Genomic DNA, 24,875 nt, shown 5'->3' on the forward strand with positions numbered 1-24,875 from the left:
AGGGCAGCAAAGTATCAGCCTTGGGAACTTATCAGAATGAGGCTGTTCATCTCATGCCTACCCTGGCTCTTCCAATCTTACTGCTTCACATCGTACATCCTCTCTCCACATACCCACTTTCATTCACATTTGTTTCTCCTTTCTCTGTCACATCACATAGAACTGCTCATACAATTGTGCCTTTAGCATTTCCATTTGTCTCTCTTGCATTATGATTTAATCTTCAAAATACTTCATAATCTGATACTAAGTGAAGGCATTGACCACACATGCATTGCTAAAAGTCAAAATGTCCAAGTTACCATAATCTAGAACTGGCCAATGGCTCTTTCTTCTGCTCTTACCACCTAGAAAAAAGACAGTTTCCAAGAAAATAATGCCCAAGTGAGAGGCACACTAATTACCTTCAGAAGATCTAGTTTCAGATGCAGTTCCCATTGAGTGGAAGAACAGAGTGCCCCAATAATAATGCTCATATATTCTTCACAACTGATGACTGATAACTGCTCCAAGATGCTGAGAGTAGCACTCCTGTAGCACTCATCATCCAAAAATATCTTGATATATGGCACCATTCCATAGTCCTTCAGAACAGCTAGGGACAAATACATTATCATTCGTTAGTTAAATTATCCTTTGCTTGTAGTTTTTACAGGCAGATTCTCAGTGCTGGTGTGAAGTGTCACATTTCTACATGTACAGCAACACAGGTAAGAAGAGCAGCTGGTTGAGCTAAAGATGAGACAAACTGAATGGCACCAGAACAACTAAGGATAAAACTACTGGATGACCATGATTTCCAATAATCAGAGATGACAGTTTCCCAATACAATAATAAATGAAAAGACACCTTAGTTTCAGCTTAAGCATCTCTTTCATTTATGAAGGGAACTTTTTGACAGTTCCTGATATATTTCTGAAAATATATTTACACTGTGAAAGATGCTGCAAACATGATGATTCTAGGATTCCAGAGTGAATTGAGTGGATTCCAGTATTCAGTAGCATTCACTCCTTTACTACTATGTCCCACAAGATTCCCTACAAACAGACTTCTTAGGTATAGCACAAATGTAAGTTATTCAGCAGGCACCTGATCCAATCAAGATTTCAAATAACAGATATTATGGAAGAAAATCTGGATGAACAAACAATACACAAGAGTCAAGTACACACATTTTTTCCCCACAAGCTAAGTTTGTGCGTCCTATATAAACGCTTCAGGAGTATGCACATGGATGAGGGAAACAAGCTGACTACTGGGATAAAGTTCATTATGCAGGATGAGAATACCTTTGTCACATTTCTTCCTAGTGTAACACTGTTATCTCTACACTTCTACATTTTTTCCCTCCATTTTTGACTGAAGCACAGAAGTCAGAAAATTGGTTGGTGCACCTTAAGACCATGGCCACTTACCACCAAATATTATGAGGGTAATGCAGTCATATGTATTTCCTTACCTGTGTTCCTCACAGACCTTGCTGTAAGGGCAGCCACCATCTTCAGCATCCCAGCATTTAATTCCTTCTCAGGGCCTTCTTTCAGACCAGGCAGATCAGTTCCAGCTGTCAGTATATTTAAAGTTATGTTACAATATACAAGAAACAGAAGGAAGAAGTTTTCTTGCTCCAATCTCAAACTTGCATTCTAGAGAACCTCAAATTAAGACTTGTTTAAACGTGTGAGCTGAAGTGCGCCACACAGAATAATTCAACATACACTGGCAAAGAAAAGCCCAGAGCTGTTTAGACTAGTGAACAGAACAATAAACAGCAAAGATTTCAGAGAGGACACAGTTTATGTGTCAAATTTAGGCCAGTTGGCTTGAAGACAAGATCTAGCTACTCGGTATAAACAAATATATAAATTTACTCTAGGAAGAGATTATTTATTCCTAATGATTTGCCTACTTCAATGGTCATTTTGAGTGGCATTAAGTTGTACCTGATTTCCTCAGGATCTTGGCTTCCTTCCTCAAAATTGCCAGCAGTAGGCCTAGAAGCCCAGAGTCACGGAAAATATCACTAAATAACAGGTCCTTCTGGGTCATGCTGAGAAGACATTGGAGAGCTGCTAAGGTGCAGAATGGCATTATGTTTTCTTTTATCAAATACTGAACCTTCTTCAAAATCTCATGGGGGACATAGGACAGGTCTAGGACTATGGACTCCACCAGTCTGAAGAACTGGACTTGCACTGGGTGTGGTTTGAAATGAATTATGTCAGTGAATTGGTTGATAGGTTGCAATGTCCATTCCAGAAGAAAGAAGTTCACTCTGTCCCAAGCCCATATGGTACCAATTGCTGCCAAGATTCTCCCACACAGGTGCTGATCATTACTTCTCTGGAAAATGGATTGCAACACCTGAAAAGGCTGGAGGTTTTTTACTGTCATTCCTGTGGGGAAAAAACACCCACGTGAGATCATCTTTACAGGAGTGTTATTTAAGTCTGCAAGACCTAACTACAATATTAGATCATCTGAAAGTGGAAGTAAGAGCAAAAGACATGAGGGATGAGACTGGGAGGCATATCCTTGAGCTGGGATTAGACCCTAGAGCTGACATGGCCATTTCAGTTTGATGTAGGCTCCTGCAGCACTAACACATAGATCTGAAGATGCCACATCATACTCCTTTTCTCCATATGAGGACATAAAATGAACAGAATTTCATTTTCCTATGACCCAGCTACCCAGCCACATGTGCATATACATATATATATATATGTATATATATATATACTGTACCAGAAGACTGTGTCTGTTCAAAATCAAAGTGTGGCAATTGTGGGTGTACGATATTTCCAGAAACTTTCAGTTCAGTTTTTCCACAGGTTGTAAGGCAAGTCAGCATGTCCAAGATCTCATCCAGATAGGAGTCTCCTTCATTTTGCTGCAAACCCTCACATCTAGGAACAAAACCTGGGGCAGTCATATGTTCATTCCTTAATTATACAATTATACAAACAACACTTTGGATACATCATCAGGTATGGAGCACATAGGAGCTGCACAGAATAATCCACACCATGGTGGCACAGTGAATCAGAACAAAACCTACAGTCTGAAGGAAATTGAAGTAACACTGAAAGAGTCTTCTGAATAAAAGTTTTAATTTAGCCCAGTCATCCTTAAAAACAAACAAAGCAAACAAAAAAATACCTAACTAAAAAAAAAAGTCTGATATGGGGAACAAAAATTTAAACTTTGTAAGAATTCAAATAATTAAAAACTACTTCATATAAAAAGGCAAAAAAAGTGGGCATATGGTTGGCAAGATAAGGGACTTGCTAACTTAGATAAATAACAGAAAACTATCAAGCCCTGAGGAAGGGAAAAAAAATTGCCTGATCTTTGTGAATCAGACATGAAGATGGCATGCTTCTCATAAGTAAGGAAGTAGTTTGAAATGTAACCCCAGATCTGCCATGGTTCCAAAACTGAAGTGACAGTCTGTCAAAGGACAGAGAGTTGCTTATCACATCATTATTCTGTAATTCTCATATGGGTCAATTCTTAAGGAAAACCTCATCATCTGGGCATGGGTTAGTGGAAAAAAAAAAATAGACTGATACTGTTAGCTTAGAAAGATCTCAGAAGAAAACAACAAAATATTCTGGTTTCACCTAAACATTAAAAAAAACAAAAAACAAACAAACAAACAAAAAAAAAAAAACCACCCTGCCCTATTATAAAGAATGCTATTAGCAAGATTCTTTTTTACCTCAGAAAAATGTTCTAAACTTTAGAGAATAGGGCACCTGCTCACACAAAACATTCTGGAAAGAACTCTCCACCTATCCCTTTATGCCAGCATATGCTGGGAGTGGACTAATCTGAAGCCCCAAGCATCTGTTATTTCTGTCTCTTCAGCCTAGTTACAGCAGTTGAAAAGGATGGGGACATTCATAGCCCTTACTGAAAAAGATTCCATGTTTCCTTCCCTAACATGGCTAGAATTTAATCAGAAATATGCATCTCAACACAGTTTATTTGCAAGAAAAATCCAGACATTCTCTGCTAAGTAAAAAAAAAACACAATTTTTTTCCAATCATAAATTAATAATTTTGTGCCATTCAAGAATCATGAAAAGGCATAGTCACAGATATCTTTGACTTTATGATTCAATTTACAGTCCTCTAGATCCAAATTACAAAATACCCTCCCCACCCCAGTCCTTGTTCAGGGACCAAAGTTTTCACAAGTGTTGAAGAAATAGTACAAGAATAGACAAATCCAGAGTGGAAACAAAAACATCTGGAAATGCTCTCTTCAAATGTTGTTAAAGAAACTCAGCCTGGTATGACAACACAAGCTGACAAGGAAAATAACAGCTTCTGCTTTGTACTTTGGATTAGAATAACTAGTGGGGATTTTTCCTGATATGTTTAGGCTCATCTTGGTTCTGAAGAATGTAAACATTTCAGACTTAAATTTGGGTGGGTTTTTGTTTGCTTGTTTTTTTGCACAGCAAGGAGATAGTATTTCTCTCCCTAGCTGACTGCATTCCTGGATGAAAAGCTCACCTTAACTGAGACAAATGTCTCTGACTTACATCCTATGTAATACTAATTGATGAAGAACGTTTGTCTTATGTTCAAAAAGTCCCTATTCCACCTGCAAAATAACTTCCCCTATGCTGTTCTCCTTCTGTTATGGTTTAAGTAGTAGAAATTATGTTAACCTTCTCTTCCTAATACAGCAATGTTTTGCATCCACACAGAGCTACCTGTGATTCATATTTTAAGAGACCACTATGCATTCTGAAAATTAAGCTTTACCATCCACTAGAAGCCTACTAAAATCCTCTCTTACCTGAGCAAAATTTTTAACAGGAGTTGGTAGCCATCATTATTTTCAAACTCTGTTAATAAAGCTGATGATACAGGATAGGAATCTTTCACAAAACACAACACAATACTAGCAGCTTCACACGCATCACAAGCAGGTAGAGTATCAGCCAGTGTAAAGAGATTCTGAACAGCTATTTTAATGCAGTCAACAGCTGTGGGAAAAAATACAGCAGGCATTTAAGAACTGACCATCAAACAAATTTAAAGTTACTAACAAAAATTAAACAAATTTGAAGTTATTTCCAGATCAAACAGGAGTCAGATAACTGTTTCTCTCCAAAGAAAATTAACAGTGGCTGTATTAATGTCATACTCATTTCAGAAGCTACATGAAGAGCATTGCTGACTTTGAAATGTAACTGAACTTCTTTGCTTTACTACTAGAAACTGATTTAAACTCAGGAGTATAAGGTTTCAACCCCCCAACTCACCAAACTTCATATATACTGAATCCAGCTGTCTGAGTACAAGGTAAGCAGACTAACAGATTTTAATTGTCTTGTACTGAGGCAATCACACATTCTGTGCAGAGTTCTCAAATTACTCAATGAAGCATATGTAATGGGGTACACATATTTTACACTGTTTTCTTGTCTAATCTCTCAGCCAGTCCTTCCAGGGCAGCTTCAAAATGTCCAAATAATTCTTACCACCTTACTCAGGAAGCCAAATTTTTATTTTAAAAAATAAAAACATCTATATCCATTTACTCCATGACATGGAATACTGATGGTATTTTGTGTATTATAAAACACACACTTCTAAGAAATTGAGACTTGTGGCCTTTGCGCTTCTTAGTAAGAAAAAAATTGCTTGAACTAATAAAGCCTAGAAAGAAATGAGGATTTAACCAACCATTATGTTGTCCAAAAAGATACAATTTTTCTGACAGTGCCCCCAGCCTTGTATTTAGTGTTCATGAGTCTCAGGCCCACAGACTGAGTCAATGAAGCAACTTAAGAAAACAATGAACAACTTAAGAAAAAACATAAAACATCTTCCTCTTGCCTACATCAGTGTGATTAAGCGGGATTGGCTCTTGCCTGTAATTTGAGTTTTTTTGATGTTAAAACCCCTTCAATTTTCAGATGACTATCAGTGCTAAGTAAAGCTCCTCTCTAGTAAGTCAAGAGCTTTGCAGTTGACTACTGGATGATGTAAGGGAGATTACAGATGATGTCATCTATCCTGGGGAGACTCTTTTTGGTAATTCATTCTCAAGGAAGCTATGAGGAAAGGAGAAACGAATTTACTAAACCAAACCTTGTAGGTGCACAATGCTGGTTTTAGTCTGAGCCTTTGAAATTGTTCTTAGTACACGGCCTGTAGGTGCTTTCCACGAGTGGCTGCACTGGTCCCACAGAGAAGAAGTTGCTATAATTAATGACTGAAGCTTATCAGCTGCCAGAAGCTCCTCTACACCTTGTTCCTCTTTGTACATGTTAAGCATTATCTGAAAAGCAAACAAACATCAGCTACAATAAACACCTCTAGAGATACCCAGGAGATGAAGAAAAATCCACTGGGGAAGGAGACTATAAGTTTGATACTAATGCCAGGAGAAAGGATACAAGGAAATGAACAAGTAAAACTACCACAAGGATATTCTTAATGGATTTTTCTCACTTAAAATCACACTGGGTTTTTTAGTAAAAAAAAAAAAAAAAGACATAGTTTATATGTTTCATATGGCTCCTGATCCTTATTTAACATTTTGCAGTACTAGCTTACTGGTTTTTTTAGCATTTTTAATCAAATTAACAGCTAAGAGCCTAAGTGAACATCTGAGTACCCAGGGCAAATGAACCCCCAAAGGCACATCTCACCTGAACAAGCATTTCCTGAGTTTGGGCATCATCCTCATTTGTCTCCCTGTCATCACTGGTTTTCTTCAGAGGGACAGTAAAGAAAAGGTACAGGCACTGCATCAGAGCAGCTGGAAGTCCAGATCCAATAATGTTCCACATAGTCCTCTAAGTAGGAAAAATAAGATCAGTCCCTCCAGAAGCTGACCACAGTTTCCTTGTGTTTCTACACACTGAGAATAGGCAGGGTAGATGAAAGACCTGCTTGAGCATTTCACCCTCAAAAGTGCTCTGGGCCACACAAGACTGGCAGTCACACAGCACAGCTGTAAATAAATTAAATACAGAATTAAATACACTGTGTTGCTGTAGCTGTTCCCAGGACTTCTTGCTCCAGCTGAACTGCAGCTTTGGCAGAATTACTCTGTCCTGCACATGGAGAGCTGCAGTCAGTGAAGCACACAGCCTGCAAAACAACAGCAGCTGAACCAACAGTAAGGCCAGGGACAGACAGAGTCCCCTTTTCCTTTACTGCCCAGAACACTGCAGCTAGAGGGACCTGGTATGCTCAAAGCATGAATTCTCCATTCCCTCCTTGATTCAGCATAGCAGCAGTTTACCTATAATGCCTTCACTTTTTAAACACATTGATTAACCGCACACACTTCTAATGACAGGTTTCATAAATGCAAGTGACAGTTTCTTCACAGTTTCTCAACATTTAGTTTCTTACCATCTTCACTGTGGCTGCACAGAACTTCCAGAGAAGTACCAGCGTGTGTGCTTGGCACACAGTAAGCATAACAAAAATCAGCACCAAACGAACAGAAAGATGAGGTTTGTGACATAAAGTTTTGTGAGTATGTGTGCTACAAAAATGGCAGCATCTTAAATCTGTGAAAAACACAAGCCTCATCAGAAACTCTGTGTTGTGACTAGCTATATATACAGTTTTATAGGGCTGCTTCTGATACAGAACACATCCACTACAATCTGACAGTAAGATTTTATTTTTGCATGGCTTTGAACAAGAAAAACTAAGACAAACTGTTTAACTAAATGTCATGGATAAAGACACCACAGATACCCATCAGCAGGTTGTACTCCTGATGCCAGTCTGCATTTGAGATGGCTGTACAAGTAGAGTTTTTGAAACACTTTAAAGCTAGAGGCTATCAGGATTGAAGTCAACCACTGTATTACCAGTCAGATTATTACTATTCATCTTTTTGATATGCAAGCTAGACTGAAAAAGATACACAAAAAGATAAACAATGGGTTGGGAAGGAGGCAGAGAAACACTAGAAAAAATAGCTGTCTGATAATCAAAACTAAAAAGGTATCTGAAAGCACAACATGCTTACTTCTCTCTTTTAGAAAAGCCCAGCCTACAAACCTGGTGGTGTGTCCTCTAACTGTATACCTTGGGCATGCTGATGCTCAAATATTAGGGAAAATACAAATACAGAGACTTGGCCGTTCAACTATTGGGGTGCCTACACCGTTTCTCTAAAATAAAAGGGAAAACATGATTTGTGGTGCTTTCTCTTACCAAGTCAGTCTGTGAGAGCAGATACACTGATTTCAGGAGCAAATGGCCATCTCCTGCTTCCTCTTTCTGTTGCAGCAATTGCTCCAAAGCCAGACGAGCTTCTTCTGTTATCACAAAAACATTAAACTTTAATTCTTTAGTGAAAGATGAAAATGCTGCATTTATGCTTTCTTAATAGAACTAACAAATGTAACAAAATTACAGTAGCAGGAATCCACTCAAGTAAACAGAAACACATAAAATGATTTTGATTCATCATCCAGCTCAGTTCAGGTAAACTACATGTTTCAAACTGACAAATTTCACCAAGAATACCAGCTCAGTTCATGCAGCCTGGCAGCTGACAGCACAAAGAATGCACAACAGCCACCAGGAAAGCCATATGTGGCTAGCAATGTTTTTTTCATTTAAGAAAGCTCCTCAAAATAGTGTATAATGTACTCTTTAACTCTTACCTACATTATAAATTACACTCTTCCAGCTACAAAAGTTCCAAACTGAATACCACCATGGCATACAAGGCCAAATCTTCAGTGCAATCACCTCAACTCGGTGCTAGCTCACACCCACTAAAACATCTGGCTTGCTACACAGCATTTTACTGTTGCCTCTTTATTTCCAGCACAGAGTACAACTGAAAGACACACATCTCTAGAATAACTGGATCCAATGGATATGGTATGGGATCATTACCTGCAGGTTTGCCATTGATATTCCTCTTAATTTCTTTAGTCAGAAGCTTGGAAACCTCAGTGGCTAGCAGCTGAATGTTGGGGAATACGATTACTCCAGCTGATTGTTCCCAGGCCTGAAATCCAAGTGTAACTGTTAAGTCTCTGACACATCATGTCTTTGGTAGATTGTCAAAAACTAATAGATATAAATAAAGGAGCATAAGGCTAATATTCCTCTATAAAATTCCCTCCCTAGTCAGTATAATCCAATAAGCAGTATTTCCCAGATAGGCAGGAGTATGACACTACAGATACAGAAGTCACACTGGAACTGCCTTTCAAATCATGTAATACACCTACTGGAGAGTTTTTACAGTATTTTCTACACTGAATACAATCCAAACAATGTAAATGTTGGTCATACCCTGTGTCACTAATTATTCGTATCAAAAATTGTGCTAGCCTTTTTCCAAATATGACAAACACCCTGAAGAAACACAAATTACACAAATAGACAAGTTTACAAAAAAAAAAAAAAAGACACGTTTATGAAACACAAATAGACAGGTTAATAAGCAATTTATAAATAAGTTTATAACTCACTTGTTCTAGAATGGACAAGCAATTAAGTACAAAACTTGCTAGATAAACAGCAGTGAGACTTGTTGATTCCCTGAATCTGACAAAAAAAGCCCTCTTAAATGTTTCTTAGCCCTGCCTTTGGGGGAAAAAAGAATAAAGATCAATAAAGAAAATATTCCAGCAGACTAATACTATTGTTCCCAACCAGCCTCCAAGAATCAGGTGCCAATTCTTTTATATAAAACATCTGATGACGTATACATTTATGTATTAGCAACAGTTCAGCATTCACCTCTAAAGATCAGTCTGAGATACCTCTGTCCTCAGCAACCTTGAAAAATCTTCTTTACAAAAGTCTCCTCCTTTTAGAAGCTCTGAAAAATCATGCTGTAAGCCCCCATGATTAAAGGAAGAAAAATGACATATGTCTTCCAAAAAAAAAAAAAATTGGATCAGACATCCCATAATACTTTCTGCCAAGAAATCAGTGCAACTCTTCTTAAATGCAGATCCTCCACAAATATTATTTCCTTCCCTACCATTGCTTTCAATTTCTTTTCTTTCATCACAGATAGCAGCTTGTGGACAAAGTGTCAGTTATCTCTCAGTAATCAGGCAAGCACCTACTTTTTACTTCATTTTAATGCAGGCAATAAGCAAAATGCACCCAACTCTTCTTTCTGTGCTACAAGAGCAAAATCTAATCACAGTGTGCCTATTATTAATTTTCACCAGTCAATAATATTAAAAGCAAACTATTTTTTTCAGATTTTGACCATAAGTTACTTTCAGAGACACTCAGTTGGAGAAGCAAGGTCCACCAATTCCTCCACCCCTGATGCAGAAGGCAGGGAAGATATGCTGAGAACAGAAGGAAGCTGGGCAAACACAATGACAAGAAACCTACAGTCACTTTAAAATACACAGTGTTTGTCATTAAGCTATGCCCTTTTCCAGAGGAAAGCAGTGAGAGATTTCTGCCCCTCTTCCTCAAGAGCAACATCCTCTCAACACTTCCAAAAGCCTTGCTATACTCTCTCTTCTGCTAACAGAATGAGCAGGACTGGTTTTAGAAGCTTAGACCATACCCAGCAAAGAGCAGTACTCAAATGTTCATAGCAATGTTAATAGTCCATCTCCCTACAAAACAGGCCACCAGTATTCTGATTTGATTTTGTCAGTGCTCTTCCTGAGGGTTGGACACCAATCTTTACAATACAGGATCATTTAGGAACAGATCTAATTAATTTCATATTCATGTCTGAGCCTATAGAAGATCTATATCTGAAAGCATATCAACCTGACTCCATAGTAGGACATCTGCCTTTAGGGGAAGCTCAAATAATATGGTATCAAAATAATCTGATTTTCTTTCTTCCTCTCAAATCTGTTTTGCATATTAAAGATTCTGCCACAAGTTCCCTGTGTCTGCTGTTACCATCTGCCCTTCTTCTTCCATGGTTAATGGAGAGATGCTAGCTCAAAAGTCAGCCATGTAATAGAACGTTCTGATACGTTCTGAGGCACCAAGAGGGAAGATACAGAAGGCACATTAAAGTGACTCCCAGCCCAGGCCTGAATCACGAGCAGATGGCTGACATTTCCCTCCTACACCCTTTCCTTCTGCATCAAGGAGAATCAGTGAATAATGAGCCTCTGCACCCCTGGTGTCTCCTGCTTGGTGGCCCCTCTCTCCAGCCAACTGAGTAAGAGCTAAAGCACTCTGAAATAAAAAGGCAGAGATGCCCTGGCACCTGCATGATTGAAATGGGAAAGTAAAAGCAAGAGAAAAATCTTCCAAGGAGGGAGAGGACTCACATGGAGTCCATTGTTAAACGGGGGGAAATGAGGTTGTTTCTGTCAGAACTTCAGAACATATACAACTCAAAGTGAGATGCATTTCCCCAAGCCAGCAGAAGGCTGGTATATGAAGGGAGTAAAAGTCACGTGGGGAAGGACATGATGACTAAAAGCTAAAGGGCAAGACCCTCCACAATGTACACTTAAATGAATGAAGCCAAGCCAAAATGCTCTAGTCACACTTCTGGACCTAAATGCCTACACAACAGTGGAAAGCTCCACTAGCACATCTAAGAAAAGTGGAGAGGAAGAATCTCACACCTAAGGCACAAAATCGAGTGTTAAAGTAATGAAAAATTCACTTCTCCATTATGAATATATTTGGTAGTAAAGTTTCCTTTTAGAATTTAAAAGCCCTTTTTTGCAAACATTACTGAAATTCAGGGAATCAGTTTCTACAACCCTAGGGCTTGTGAAGTTCAAACTTACAGCAGGAAAACTCATGATGGATATGCATGCATACAACATTTCCAGTCACTCAGCAATACTCATCTTGCCTCCTGAGAATAACTATACTTTGACCCTAAAGTACTAGTATTGAAATTTATTTACTTATTTATCATGACATGTGAGGATTTACTGCTTTGCTGTCCAATTTTAAATTCCTAAGACTTCTAGATTTTATAACTTTCATCACCGTTGTTCAGTAAGAACTTTCCCAGTTCTTTGAAAATTTCACTCCAAAAAATTATCACCACATTTAAGGCATTCTTGCTTTTCATACTTAGTTAATGATCAGTAAATTGAAAGATGTTGTATATAATCTTATCTCATCACATTTTGTTTATTTCATGCTACTAAATGGTATTCAAAAACTAAAGCTCTAATAGAACTCAGAAATGTTGAGATTTTAGAATTTCAATTTAACTGAAAATTTGAGGCAGGAAAAGCACAATAGAAGAATTTCACATAAAGCCTGCAATACATTGCTTGTGAAAACAGGAGGAAGCAGTTTAGAGCGACTATCTTCTGTGGCAAGGCCTGTTCATTGGGATGAATTATTAACCTAGAAGAGTTAAGCATGTGTGTTCACCATGGACCTTCAAGAGGAAGTGCACTGGTTTGGGCTGGGGTGGAGTTAATTTTCTTCACAGTGGCTGGTATGGGGCTGTGTTTTGGATCTGTGCTGCACACAGGGCTGATAATACAGAGATGTTGGTGTCATTGCTGGGCAGGGCTCACACAGAGCCAAGGCCTTTCCGTGCTGCCACGCTGCCGAGGAGGCTGGGGGAGACACAGCCAGCACAGGTGACCCCGACTGACCAAAGGGATATTCCAGACCAGAGGGCATCCTGCTCAGTACATAAATGGGGGAACAAGGAGGAAAGATGTGGAGGATGTGTAGAGTGATGGTGTCCTCTTTTCCACTTCCAATTTTCTCTGTAATTTAACTGACGGGAGGGTAAGTGAATTGCTCTGTGGTACTTGGTTGCAGGCTGAAGTTAAACCATGTCAGGAAAAGAAGACAAGAGACCTGAAAAGAGCTCTAGGAGAAAAAAGAAAAAAAGAAAAACAAAACAAAACAAAACAAAATACCAAAGACACAACCCCAAAAATCTAGATATCTCTCATTCCAAACTAAAAGGTTGTAACTTCTTGCAGTACTGTCTCAGGAAAAAAAAAAAAAACAGCAGTGAAATTTTCAGCATGCCATTTGAAAAGCAGATCCATGGGAAAAGGAGGTGTTCCTCTACAGAAAACTGTCAGATTATCAGCCCTGATCTGATTTTGACGTGCGTTCTTTGGAGGCTGAGAAAAGAATTTACCCCTTTGCAGATCCAGTAATGTGGTGGCCTGATAAGGCAGTGGTGAGCTCCCAAGACAACAAAGATCACCACAGTGCATGCAGTGCCATTTGCAAAAAGATTTGTTTCCAGTGATGGGATCATACAGAGACCAACAGTTCTGTTCAAATATAGCCTTTGGTTTGGGAGGGACACTCTTCTCTGCAAACAAATCCAGAAGTTCAGAGGAAGTGGTGAAAAGTGAAAGTATTGTTCAATAAACATAAAATATTTGTAGGACCATTTAGGTTTAATGAGAAGGCCACTTCTGAGGCTCCAGGTTATGCACTCACTGTCTTTTCACAAACCCTTCCACTCATTTTGTCTGCACTGCCTTGGACCAGGCAAGCTTATACTCAAACACCACAAACTCTTCACCATGGGCACTTCCAGATCCTACCCACTACTCAGTTGTTTGCACCATTTTCAGTGCTCTTCATTGACACCAGTATCCACAATGATTTGACTGTGCACCAAGACTTACAAGTGCCAAAGGTTCATTCTCCATCCAAAGTGAAATGTTTATGACTATCTGGAAGCTAGTCCTGCTTTACTCTCATGGACACCAGAGATGCCACAGCCCTGAGCACAGTGATTTTGATAAACACTCAGTTCAAAATGCAGAGTGTCCCCATATATGCCTCACAGTGCCTCCATATAAGCAGTGACCATGCATGAACTTTTTGTTTTCCTCACCTACCCACTGACTTCTATTTTAGAAATCCAACTCAGCTAGGTAAGGAACAGGCAGATGAGTTCTGTCACTCAAGAGCACTGAGAACTCACAAGTACAGACACCTGAAATATGCCATCATTAACATATGGTTTCACCAAAGTGATGTTTTATTCTCTTTCTGAAAGACACAGTGAGATTGTGCAGATTCAATACCCACAAATACCCAAGGTAACCCAAGAGAAAAACAATTCTGTACTTGTACATAGCCACAGTACATTTAAAAATAAGGTTTTTTGCTTCACTTGGCATAGGCTCTGCCATTCTGTCTCCATATGGTCCACTCAAGAAGTTTTCTATATATTCCACAGACTCTAGCAAAGAAAACCAACCCATAAGGCTCATTCATTACAGAGGTCTTCTAGTTTCACCTTTCAATATGTTCATCTCAGAAATCGTTGGCTGATGGCAGCTGTAGGGCAGTCTGCTAACTAAAATGTTCTAGTTCTCATCTGTGTCACCCTCACCCATGCTATGCCCTTCCTCTTCTCACTCCATGGTTTCCTCATCTCTCACCCTCCTCAGCTCCTCTCTCAAGCACTAAAATTAGACATAAGCATTATCATTAACCCCAAAATTCCATCTTAAGACTGTACACCTGCATTTCCCCAAACTGGCTGCATGCCACAACCACACTTTCTGAGACTGAAACTGTGCTCAGCCTCCACTAAGTAATAAAATAGATGAGGCAGACGTGAAGTGACCTCTTCACAGGGTACTCACTTTGTAAGATGCCTGTCACACTCCTTGATTTCAGGAATACAATTTAGCCACTAAGGAAAGTGAAGCAGTGCTCCTCCATCTACTTCTTTCATGCAAATCTAGCAAGTAAGGTAGATGAAAGGAGGACAAGAAACTGCTTCTCCAGGCTTCAAATGGAGTAAAAGAGTTTTTCACCTAAAGGATCCTGCTTCAAACTGGCTGTTTATGTGACCACAGAATGGATAGGGCAAAAGAAACTCAAATTGGCATCTGCACCAAAGGCAATAAAGAGAACAAACCTTTAAGAAGAGGGGAAGAAATTCCATCAGCCTTCTCTGTTGATCCTCTGAGATGAGAAATGGAGCCATTTGTTGATACTCTACAAACTGTTTGCCTAGAGTCTCCCACAGGAGAGTATGGCTCTGGGGTAGCTCATCCGTGCTGTGTGCAGGCTGCTCCAGCACTTCTGCTGTGTCTCCATCATCAGGGCTCTGCTCTTGCTGTCCTGCATTGTCTGTTGAATCCTCCAGCTGCAACATGAGTTCAGCTGCTTTGTCCATGCTGAGATGAAAACAGATAAATGCACTGTTATTTAACCTCTTACCAGTCAAATCTCCCAAGAAATTAGACACTGACAGTTTTAACTGTTGGAGTTAGAGTTTAGAAGTATGGAAACATTCTCAGTCACTGACACTTTTCCAATTTTAATGGCAAAGCACCCTGCTCCTGGACAAGAATATTTACTATCCTGCAGTTGCATGAATAAACCCTCTCCCATGAGACATATGCATGTGCTACACAACTCATCTGGGTTTTGGCAGAGCAAACCAGTAAACCACACAGCAAATATGGATTCTAGTCCCAGCTTTGCCATTAAGCCAGATCCTCTCCCTTATACCTCAGTCACCCCAACTGTAAAACAAGTTACATCTATTACTATCAGTAGATCTGCAAGAGAAAAGCACTAACCAAGGACCAGGTTGCACATTTCATTGAGTATGGATGCTAAATCTAGCTGCACATCACTGATACATTCCCCACCTAGAGCGGGGCTGAAGCCCATCTGGTGTAGTAGCTATGTGGAAAAAGCAAAGATTCCTCACAGAGTGGTTCTGGCCCAAAGAGGCAGCAACATTCAGCTCTTCTTTGTAGCAGATGTACAGCTCTGTACAATAGGCATTTTCATAACAACACTGCTTGTTTTGCTGATCCTATAAACTGAAGTGGATATTCTGCAATGTGGAAGCATGGTGCTTCTGACACTCTCATTTCCATCAAAATTAAAATGGGTCCATCTTGCACTACACATTGAGGAATCCTTCTGGTACCCTCATCTCAACCCCAAGTCCTCTAAAGTAGATGTACTTTACAGCCATGTTTTCATCCATAGTGTTCTGGGGGGGGTCACTCAGCCCTACTTCTTTTCCACAGCCTTCTGTGAGCTCCGCCTACATCATGACAACACTCACACCAAGAGAGATCAGGCTTCTCCAGTTGCCATCAAAGTCATCCATACGCTTATTGGAGTCTAGGTCATTGTCTGACTACCCCTGAGACTACAACAGGAGAAATTATGACAGTGTGGGTTGGCAGATGGGAGTTGTCACCAAGATGAATAGCTCACTTTACTTACCAAATATATAGTTTTTTAAGAGCTCAAAAGAGCCTTTAACAAATCATTACCTCTCAAAGAAAACCACCAATCTATCTTCATTTCTGGGAAATAGGTTCTTTCTCTACAGTGTCTCTTTGATTGCCATTCCACCATTTCAATAAAAATGCCAAAAAAAGCAAACATAACTGAAAATCTGAGCCAGATCTGCACTACCAAAACACACATATATTAAAATAAAATTAAAAGACAATAATATGAGCCTGGTTTAGAATAATGAGCCAATAGTAAACTGGGATTCTCTTCAAACACTGCATTTGGGATTCTCTTCCTTTGTCATCCATCAGTTACACAGATAGCTCACTGTTTGCATTCTGCCCACTCCATGCCAGATGAACCAATTTCACTTCCACACTCCTGCAGCTCTGTACCATAGAGATGAAGGGCAGGGCATTTATGTGGTCACTGTGCACCACACCACCTCCAGCAAGATGATGTTCCCAGCAGACACCTGTGCTTAGATGCAAATGCTGGTCCTTCAACATTACAGCACAATCTAACTTATTTTACCACTGCCCATATTCTCTCCTTTGCTAGCAGATGGAGGTCCATGTAATTTTGATCAAACCCCAAAGAACAGTCAGTCTAGAGCTTCCTATCTCCACAACATTTTGTGTTTTGCTGCTGTTGTTTTCCTTAATGATCTGTATTAAGACAACAAGCCCTATGAGAAGAAAAAGTGTGGTGACAGCACAGAGTAAACAGGAAGACTCTGTTCCTCATGACTGTGTGGGAGTTACATTTGTCATATGTTATACTTAACTCTGGTGTGGGATTTTGACCCACTTGAGTCATCCTGAAGCTGTAAGAGTGTGGTTCAAAAAGCTTGGGTGCTGTTCTGGTGATGAGCATAGTTCAGTTATGTTTTCAGTGAGGCTCAACTTGCATCCCAAATAGCAAAGCCATTCTCTTCCTCAAGGAGATCTCTCACCTTGGAAGCTACTCTCCTAAGCCCAAAGCAATGCTAACAAGTAACTCACTCCAATGGCCACGTTCACCCTGGTCTTCTGCAGAGAGAAGCCCAAAGAGCTTTACAGAAGCATCCTACAAGTAGTTAAACTTAGTCATGGAGAGATTAAATCTTCTGAGGCTTCCACTGGCCTCAGAAGGTCAGTGACTAATGAGTCAGCTCCCTGAGCTACACTGCATGGCCCTGTAAATGTGTTTACCAATTTTCTCTTTATACTTGACTGAGGAGTCCTTTCTTGTTGGTGGCACAGCTAGAGCAAGCAGGGATAGCCTCTCAGTGTTCACTTTATGAATCCATGTAATGAAAGAGCTCCACAGAAACTCCTACAACCAGATACTCACAAAAAACTTCATTAGTGAAGAATTGTAACAGACATTTAAAGTGTATGTGAAACATTTTAATCTCCAAAACTACATGAAAGCAAAAGGAAGATTATGATATTCCTCATTATTTATTCCAAGTCTCTAGACTACAAAAGCCAAATCAGGCTAAATATCAGTCCTCCAGTATTAGTCTGTAGACTCTACTTGCACTATATGCTTTAAATATTACCTCTCCTAGAAGCCTTTTCTTGCATCTACAATTGATTAGGACTTTAAAATAATTTCAATTTTCTATTCATCTTGGAAGATAATTACTCTTCTAGACCAACCACGAAATCACATAATTCAGCATTCAAATATCTTTGGTATTAAGGATAACTTAGATATTTTGGAAAGGTCTTATATGTTGTCTCTTGTGCACTCCACCAATTGTTCTGATCCTCAGTGTAAATTAATAGTTTATTTCAGTTTTGATAAGTCTTTTGTTTGATTCTTGATTAAGTTTGGTAAGATAGTTTTTGATAAGTATCACAAATGATACAGAAAGTAAACACTAAATAATAAATATTTTAAAAAACATAGAAGTGAAGATTAATCAAATAAATCTGATAGTATAATTCAGAATGCAGTGTCAGGCTACAGAGATGAAATGGAACTTAATCATGTATTTTCCTTTTCTAAATAAATCTTGTGTGAAGTCACAAAGCAATGTGGCTACATCTTTCCAGACTGAAAAGACAGAAGGGAAGAAAGGCCTGACCAAAACTGGCAGAAGGACCAGCAGAATACTGTTACTAACAGATTACTGGTTAAACAGACATGATTTTTAAATGACATTTTAATTATATTTATCTGTGATCAACGCCTCAGCAGTTCATAGAAGGATCCCATTCAGATAAAAAAAAATCCCAATTTGCACCAAGACCAAAAGACAATCAAGTCTCATACCAAAATTCAGGACAAAATTGCTCCATTATTTACAGCAGATTTCTTTAAAAAATGTTAGTTGAGTCTACATGGAAATCTTTAATCTCCAAAAGTACATGAATACAAAATAAAGTCTACAGTTGGCCTCCTTATTTACTCCAACTGTTCAGATAACAAGACATATACTAGACAAAATATCAGACCCCTAGTTCTAGGATTACATGCTTTAAATATTTTTTTATCCTAGTATACTTTTCTTCACTATTAAATCTCAGGATTCTGTGGATTACCAGAAACACACAGCACAGATGATCCCAAAAATCTAGTGTGATATTCCTTTATACTCCCTTCCTTTCATTGACAGCCAAGATGACTGTTCAATGACCATAATTATGACAGCTAATAATTGCAAATGCTAAAAACAGGAATTACACTACTTCCTAAGGAAAGTTGTCTTTGCACTGCAGTTTACAATGAACTTTGACTGAAACCTTCACTAATTGAAAACAATTCTATCCCAGCATACCAGTTGCAACCAATATTGCAGGTACCTTCAACATTTAACAGTCTGTTCTGTTTGCTTCCACAGAAAATCTCTTGACATACCTGGGCTCCGAGATTTGGCAGCTCCTGTTGCAGTCAATAACCACATCCAGAGAAATGAGTGTTGCTGCTTCTGTTCTACTAGGCCTGCTGGTGTATGCAGCAAATCCCACTCTGCTCTTTAAACTTTCTACTGTGAATCACCTGATTAGCTGCTGCACTTACTTCCTGAGGAAAGCAGAAGTGAAAAGCAAATGAACCACAGCTCAGGAGCCACCAAGCTCCCAAAGCAATTTAGAACAGCTCAGCTAACACACAAACCTGGAAGGCACATCATTCCTCTCCCTGCAGCAAGAATAACCAGGTATTTCCCCCTCTGTGACATATTCACAAGGGGGAAGTGGGATTTGTTTCATTTTGGTTTTAAATTTAAGGTTTACAAAACTACTACAGGAATACAGCACCAGAAAACTCATGTTGTCTGTGCAACAATCTATGGCCAAAGTCAGGCAACTGTTGTAGTCCTTCCTCAAATGCTGCACCCTTAAAATAAAACATTTGAATGGCGAGGGGAATTCTGTGTCCCTGACCTCTTTATTGAAATGGTCAAGGCAGGCACTCAGATCAAGAGAAAAACAAGCATGATAAGCTCACTGACAACATAAATTAAGCTTGATTAGATAGGGGGTTGAGGGAAGAGTACTTCTTGGTTGTCTAGTTGCTTTTTTGTCCTCCCTAATAACATATCTGAAAGGCTTTATAATTAATTTTTAAGGGGAGATGAAGTTTAAACATTTTAAACAGGAAATTCAAGTGTTTCCAACTGCTTCTCCCCAGTAATTTTATGGTGACCTTGAGAACCAAAGGGATCATGACCCTGCAGTGACCGAAACCTGAGGGGACTCTTCCCTAGGTGGTTAAAGCCACCTGTTTTCTGTTAACATCTGCTTTATTCAAATGCTTGAAAAAGCATTCAGAAGGAAAAACAACAACTTTCTCTTCCAACTGATGCCTGGAAAGGCTGACCTGGAACAGAGACTAGGCAGAGCAAAAGGAATAAAATAGGTATTTATTGAAAGGATACACCTTGGGCAGTGCAAGAGTCTGGCTGGGGCTACACCCAAATCAAATCCAAGATGGATCCTGGTCACGAGTTTTTACACTTTTATAAGTTTTGGCTCATCTACATTTTGGGGTCAGTTGTCCAACCACAGCCCCAGGCTATCAAGTCTCAGCCCCCTGGCTTGCCCCTTTCCCTCACCACTGTTCATGCTTTTTTGGTACCAGTTGTTCTTGATTCTCCAGCTGGGAAGGGATTGTTTTGTCAAACTACCTTGTGAAGAGAACTCCCTAACACCTAATATGAAGTTTCAGAGTTACACACCAAGCAGCAGAGAATCTGAGAAATATAAAACCTGAAACCCAAGGCATCACAACTAAGCTGCAACTTCACTGCATAAAGAGCTGCTATTCCAGGCTGAAGACTCCCAGTAAGTCATAAGCCAGGATAGCAATTACCTATACTCCAAAGGGACCTCTCTTGATGCAGCAGTGGTCCTGGCACAGAGCAATCCCAGAGGACTGCTCTCCACCCTTATGGGGAATGTCTTGTATTGGAATACAGGCAGCAGCAAAATCATGGGTTTAGTTCATCCCTTTACACATTATACCAGAATTTAAGCAGAACTTAAGCAGAACAAAGCAGAAGCTTTGCTGCAAACAGAAACACACCTTAGATCCCAAGGAAAAGACTCTGCACCAGTCTATATATACTAGAAGCCTCTAAAGTGACCAGGTTTTGGAAAGCATCAGCTAAACTAAGTATAATTTACAGAGTGTTTTCCAAGGAGATGCATGATCACAATCACACTGAGCTATGCACACTCAGGGCAGCTCCAGTGAATGTTGCATTTGGCCACTTCAGTGAGCCCCAGAGCCACTCACAGCTCTGTGCTGCACTGGTGTGGCTGTGGGACCTCTGGCAGCTCTCAGCACAGCCTGAGCAAGCTCACACAGCCTGTGAAACTCTGTGCCTACACATCCACTACTTTCCTGCCATAGGCCATTCACACACCAGCTGATCCACTTCCAGCTGCAATCTAGCCAAACCCACACTGCTGAGATGAAAGGCAGAAGCAGAGAGACCCAGAAGAGAATATTAATACCAATCCAGAGAGAACATCACTGTCTTAGACTTCCTAACTCAGAAACAAGCCTAAATGTGCTCCACTTCCACACCTTCACTGCCACTTTAAATGCACAGAAGGTCATTTGCAGCACCCTGCCTTGCTGTCTGATCAGAGAGGTTTATTTCCCAGGGATCTTCCCAGCCCAGTGGTACTTCCTCACTAGATGATGTCAGGACTAAATCAGACACACAATCATTTGGAGAGTGTGTCTGTTTGAGTTCTGAGGAGGGGAGAGTCACAGCAGAGGAAGCACCATTTCTCTTTTTCATACTTCACTAACTGTTGATGCATCTGAAAGTCCAGTTTCAACACGCCCACTCACTTAATCTCTGCTTCACTGAAGCAAAACTGATGTATCCAAATTATCTGTTGCAAAAATAACTCAAGGGGTAAAGACAAACATGCAGTTAGCATAGTAAGAAACAGTGGCACAACACCCTTTGTCAGTGTGGGCTGTTTGTACTACAAACCCCTTTGTAGTGTGCCTCCACCTACAAAAATGAGAAGAAAATCCTTCTTTGTCCTCTTCCTTAGTCTCAGGGAAAAGGAAAAAAAAAAAAAAGACATATCTCCCACATGTATTTGCATCTACGTCAAGGCTCATTCAGGTTCAAAGTGCCTTCAAGGGAACCTTCATTTTGTTTAAGACATCTAGAAAGGGCACTGGACTAAATCTCCTGGTCCCGGGAGCCAGCTAGATGAAAACCAACTGCAAGCTGCCATCTGGTGGGGCAGCACAGTGGTGTAGGTCATCCTTGGTCCAGAGGAGATGGTGTCCTGCCTGAGCCAGATGTGCAGCTGGCTTTCTGAGAGAAAGCCAGAGAGAACTCTAACTACAAGGCCCACCTGTCTCACAGGATGGAGTACTGTCCCTCATGTCGCTTCTTGTCAAAATTCACTTTTCTTTGCCACTCCAATGTCCAAACACAAGTGGAAACAACAAATTCATGCCTTTACATCTACGATACCAATCACACCAATGTATCTTAGTGGATTCTTTGAATGCCAAGAATCACAGTACTTCTTCAGCCAGAGGCTGGATGTCAGTGAATGCAGGTTTCCCCAAAAACACAATTTGCAGTATGCTTCAATTGCATTCACCAAACGTCTGACTGGCTACAGCAAGAACAAACACATCCTCTGGCTACTTGCAGTTGCCTTTGCCTGAGAGGCTCATAGTTCAGCCCAACTGCAAACACACATGGGATAAGGCTTTGCTGAAAAGCCTGTATTTCTCACTTCAGCAGGTTTGTCTCCTTTGTAGACATAAAAAATAAAATTCAGCTGAATTAGCTGAGACAATAAATTTTTCTGCTGCACAGTTGTAACCTTGAATCTAGAGAAAAACGCAAGTTAAACATGTGTTCCTTTCAACATTTCAGTGTTCAAAAGTTGAATTATCTGCAGTCTTTTTTCCACTCTTTGCCTTTCTTGCTAAAATCCATTAACTTTCATTGATAGAAAGAAAGCTGATTAAAATGTGTTCTTAGAATCATTAATAATTTCTTTAGGGAAGCGGCTGTGTTTCATTTTCCTCCCTTCTTTTCAGTGGCAGAACAGAAGCTGACAAAGAAACCACAGAGAAAACCGACACAAAAATTTAAACCATCTGCTTAACTATAATTTTCAGTCATCTTTCTCAGCAAACCTTGAAATCTGCAATGAAGGAGGCATTCAGCTCCTTCAGTACATCCTCCCAAGGAAGCAGAAGCTGCAGGATTGTGTGCCTGAGCAGCTCAGCTCCTCTCCCTCGGGCACAGGGGAGCCGTAGGGCGCCAGGTGCACAGAGGACACCCCACCTCTTTGGCTGGCTCTTCTCTGGAGGTCAAAGCCCTGGGGTGGTGGAAGGAAAAGACAGCCCCTGTTGGTGCTGCCAGGCATCTCCAGCTGAGCCAGGGCCCTCCTGCCCAGCCCTTGGGCAGCCCCAGCACCCAAGGGCAAGAAGGCGACGTGTGCCGAAGCACGGCCACGCTGGGCAGACTGCCGGGGAACTCACAGATCTGTGCACCCGCACTGGCTTCAACTAAATGGAGCTCATGCTGAGGAAACCGTGAGAGGTAGCTGGTGAAGACATTTGGTGTATCCACAAGGAGAGTGTTTCCTGCCTGCTGCCTGCCAGCATCCCTGAGCATTCAGCCTGTCCAGGGAGCCCCAGACTCCCCACACTATTGGCACCACGACTGCGGGGTTAAAAAGACGGGGCAGTTTGCAGCCTTGCTCCTGCAGTCAAGCTCCTAACTTATCTCAGGAAAGTGATCTGTTTCCTTCCCCCATGTTTCCACGTGAGCAAGGTCAGGGGTTCTGCACCTGGTCCTCTGTGCCTCCTGGACCCAGCCAGCACCTTTTGTAAGCAGTAGCAGTATTATGTAGTAAGGATAATTGCCGCTTGAATTTTGATATTACAAAATGCTACTTTGGAAACAAATTCCCTCCATCAACACAAATCTGTAAATCAATTTTTTTTTCTCATGTTTTTGTTTAAACAGGAACCAACAGAAGTGTATCCAATGGCCTGCATTCTACATGGGCTGCAACAGTGGTTTGCAGTCTTTCGAAATCTGTGCAACCCTGAGGTAGCTTCCTACAAACCATTATGAAGCACATGTAAATCTGCTGCTTGATAGCTTCACCCTTTGGTCATTTTTTTCTCTGTTAAAATTAGTCAGAGGGACTCACTGGAAGATAAAACTACAGAAATACACTGAATAATTTTAAGCTACACTGCTTTTTAAAATTCTGTGCAAAAATAAATCTCAAAAATATTCTACTATATCAACTTTCAAAAAGCACAAGAAAAAAGAAGTCTCATTCAAAAATGAGTGTGTAGCAAAAGTGAAAACATTCTTGTTTAAAATTGCTGGACCCAAAGAGAACTGAATAAATAGAATATGTATCCCCCCCACCCCCTGCCTCCCTCCCCCAAAAAAAGTCAAAGAAGAAGTTGCTCTGGGAAGCTCCTATTTTGATTAAATGTCACCCTCTGACTAGAAAAGTGCTGTGCAGAAAAATTTTAAGGCAACTTGACTCAACACATGATCTCTACACTAGAACCCATGTTAGTGTAATGAGATTGAGGAAGTTGAAAGGCTGGTACAAAAAAATGTAACTGGCATAGCAATAGCATGCCCCTCCTGTACCTCAGATTAGCTCCCCACTGCAAGATACACAGGAATTAATTGTTTTCATATCAACTCATAAGTTGTTGAATTAAACAATCATGATACAGAAGTTCTGCAGGGTTTTTTTTAATATCTACAAAGCAAAGTTAGACTAACACAGAGTACACATCAGAAAATACCACTCACAGACAGCTGCAGACAAAAGCACGAGATGTAATTGCAAAACACATACTGACCAAGAGCTGCTTTTCTTGGAAGATTTTTTCTTATGCTTTTCTTGAAAAATTTACTCTTATTCTATCTGCAGAAGGATCACCAAAATCTCTGCAGACAACATCACTTTCTTAAGTTTCAGAAATGGTTCTTAGTTCCGTTTTACACCCCCTTTGCATTCTGCAAGGATGTTGTGTAGCTTGCAGAGCCTACAGATACACTCATTGTCACTTCAGAGGAAACAGGAAGCCTGAAGTTCAGGCCAAACAAATTAAACAAGATCCTTCAAACACGAGTGTGAGAGCAGACATTTTACCAGCTCTGATATTTCCCCTGCTAACTACTATTTTTGGTTTTGGTTGGTTGTTT

General features: G+C 40.1%; 1 protein-coding gene across 1 annotated transcript in view; it reads right to left on the reverse strand.

Annotated features, from left to right (window-relative positions):
* WDFY4 (WDFY family member 4) overlaps positions 1-15,110 on the reverse strand; it is a 117,306-nt gene extending 102,196 nt beyond the window's left edge. Inside the window, exons 1-10 of the mRNA XM_062496929.1 lie at positions 14,850-15,110; positions 8,909-9,023; positions 8,216-8,319; positions 6,685-6,831; positions 6,122-6,311; positions 4,821-5,010; positions 2,753-2,913; positions 1,948-2,400; positions 1,464-1,568; positions 405-595 (exon numbers count right to left, since the gene is read on the reverse strand). Of these exons, the coding sequence (XP_062352913.1) occupies positions 405-595; positions 1,464-1,568; positions 1,948-2,400; positions 2,753-2,913; positions 4,821-5,010; positions 6,122-6,311; positions 6,685-6,831; positions 8,216-8,319; positions 8,909-9,023; positions 14,850-15,110 (1,917 nt within the window). The remainder of the gene's footprint in view (positions 1-404; positions 596-1,463; positions 1,569-1,947; positions 2,401-2,752; positions 2,914-4,820; positions 5,011-6,121; positions 6,312-6,684; positions 6,832-8,215; positions 8,320-8,908; positions 9,024-14,849) is intronic.
* Between the last annotated feature and the right edge of the window lie 9,765 nt (positions 15,111-24,875).

The sequence above is a fragment of the Cinclus cinclus genome, chromosome 7 (genome assembly GCF_963662255.1).
Source record: "Cinclus cinclus chromosome 7, bCinCin1.1, whole genome shotgun sequence".
NCBI classification, from domain to species: domain Eukaryota; kingdom Metazoa; phylum Chordata; class Aves; order Passeriformes; family Cinclidae; genus Cinclus; species Cinclus cinclus.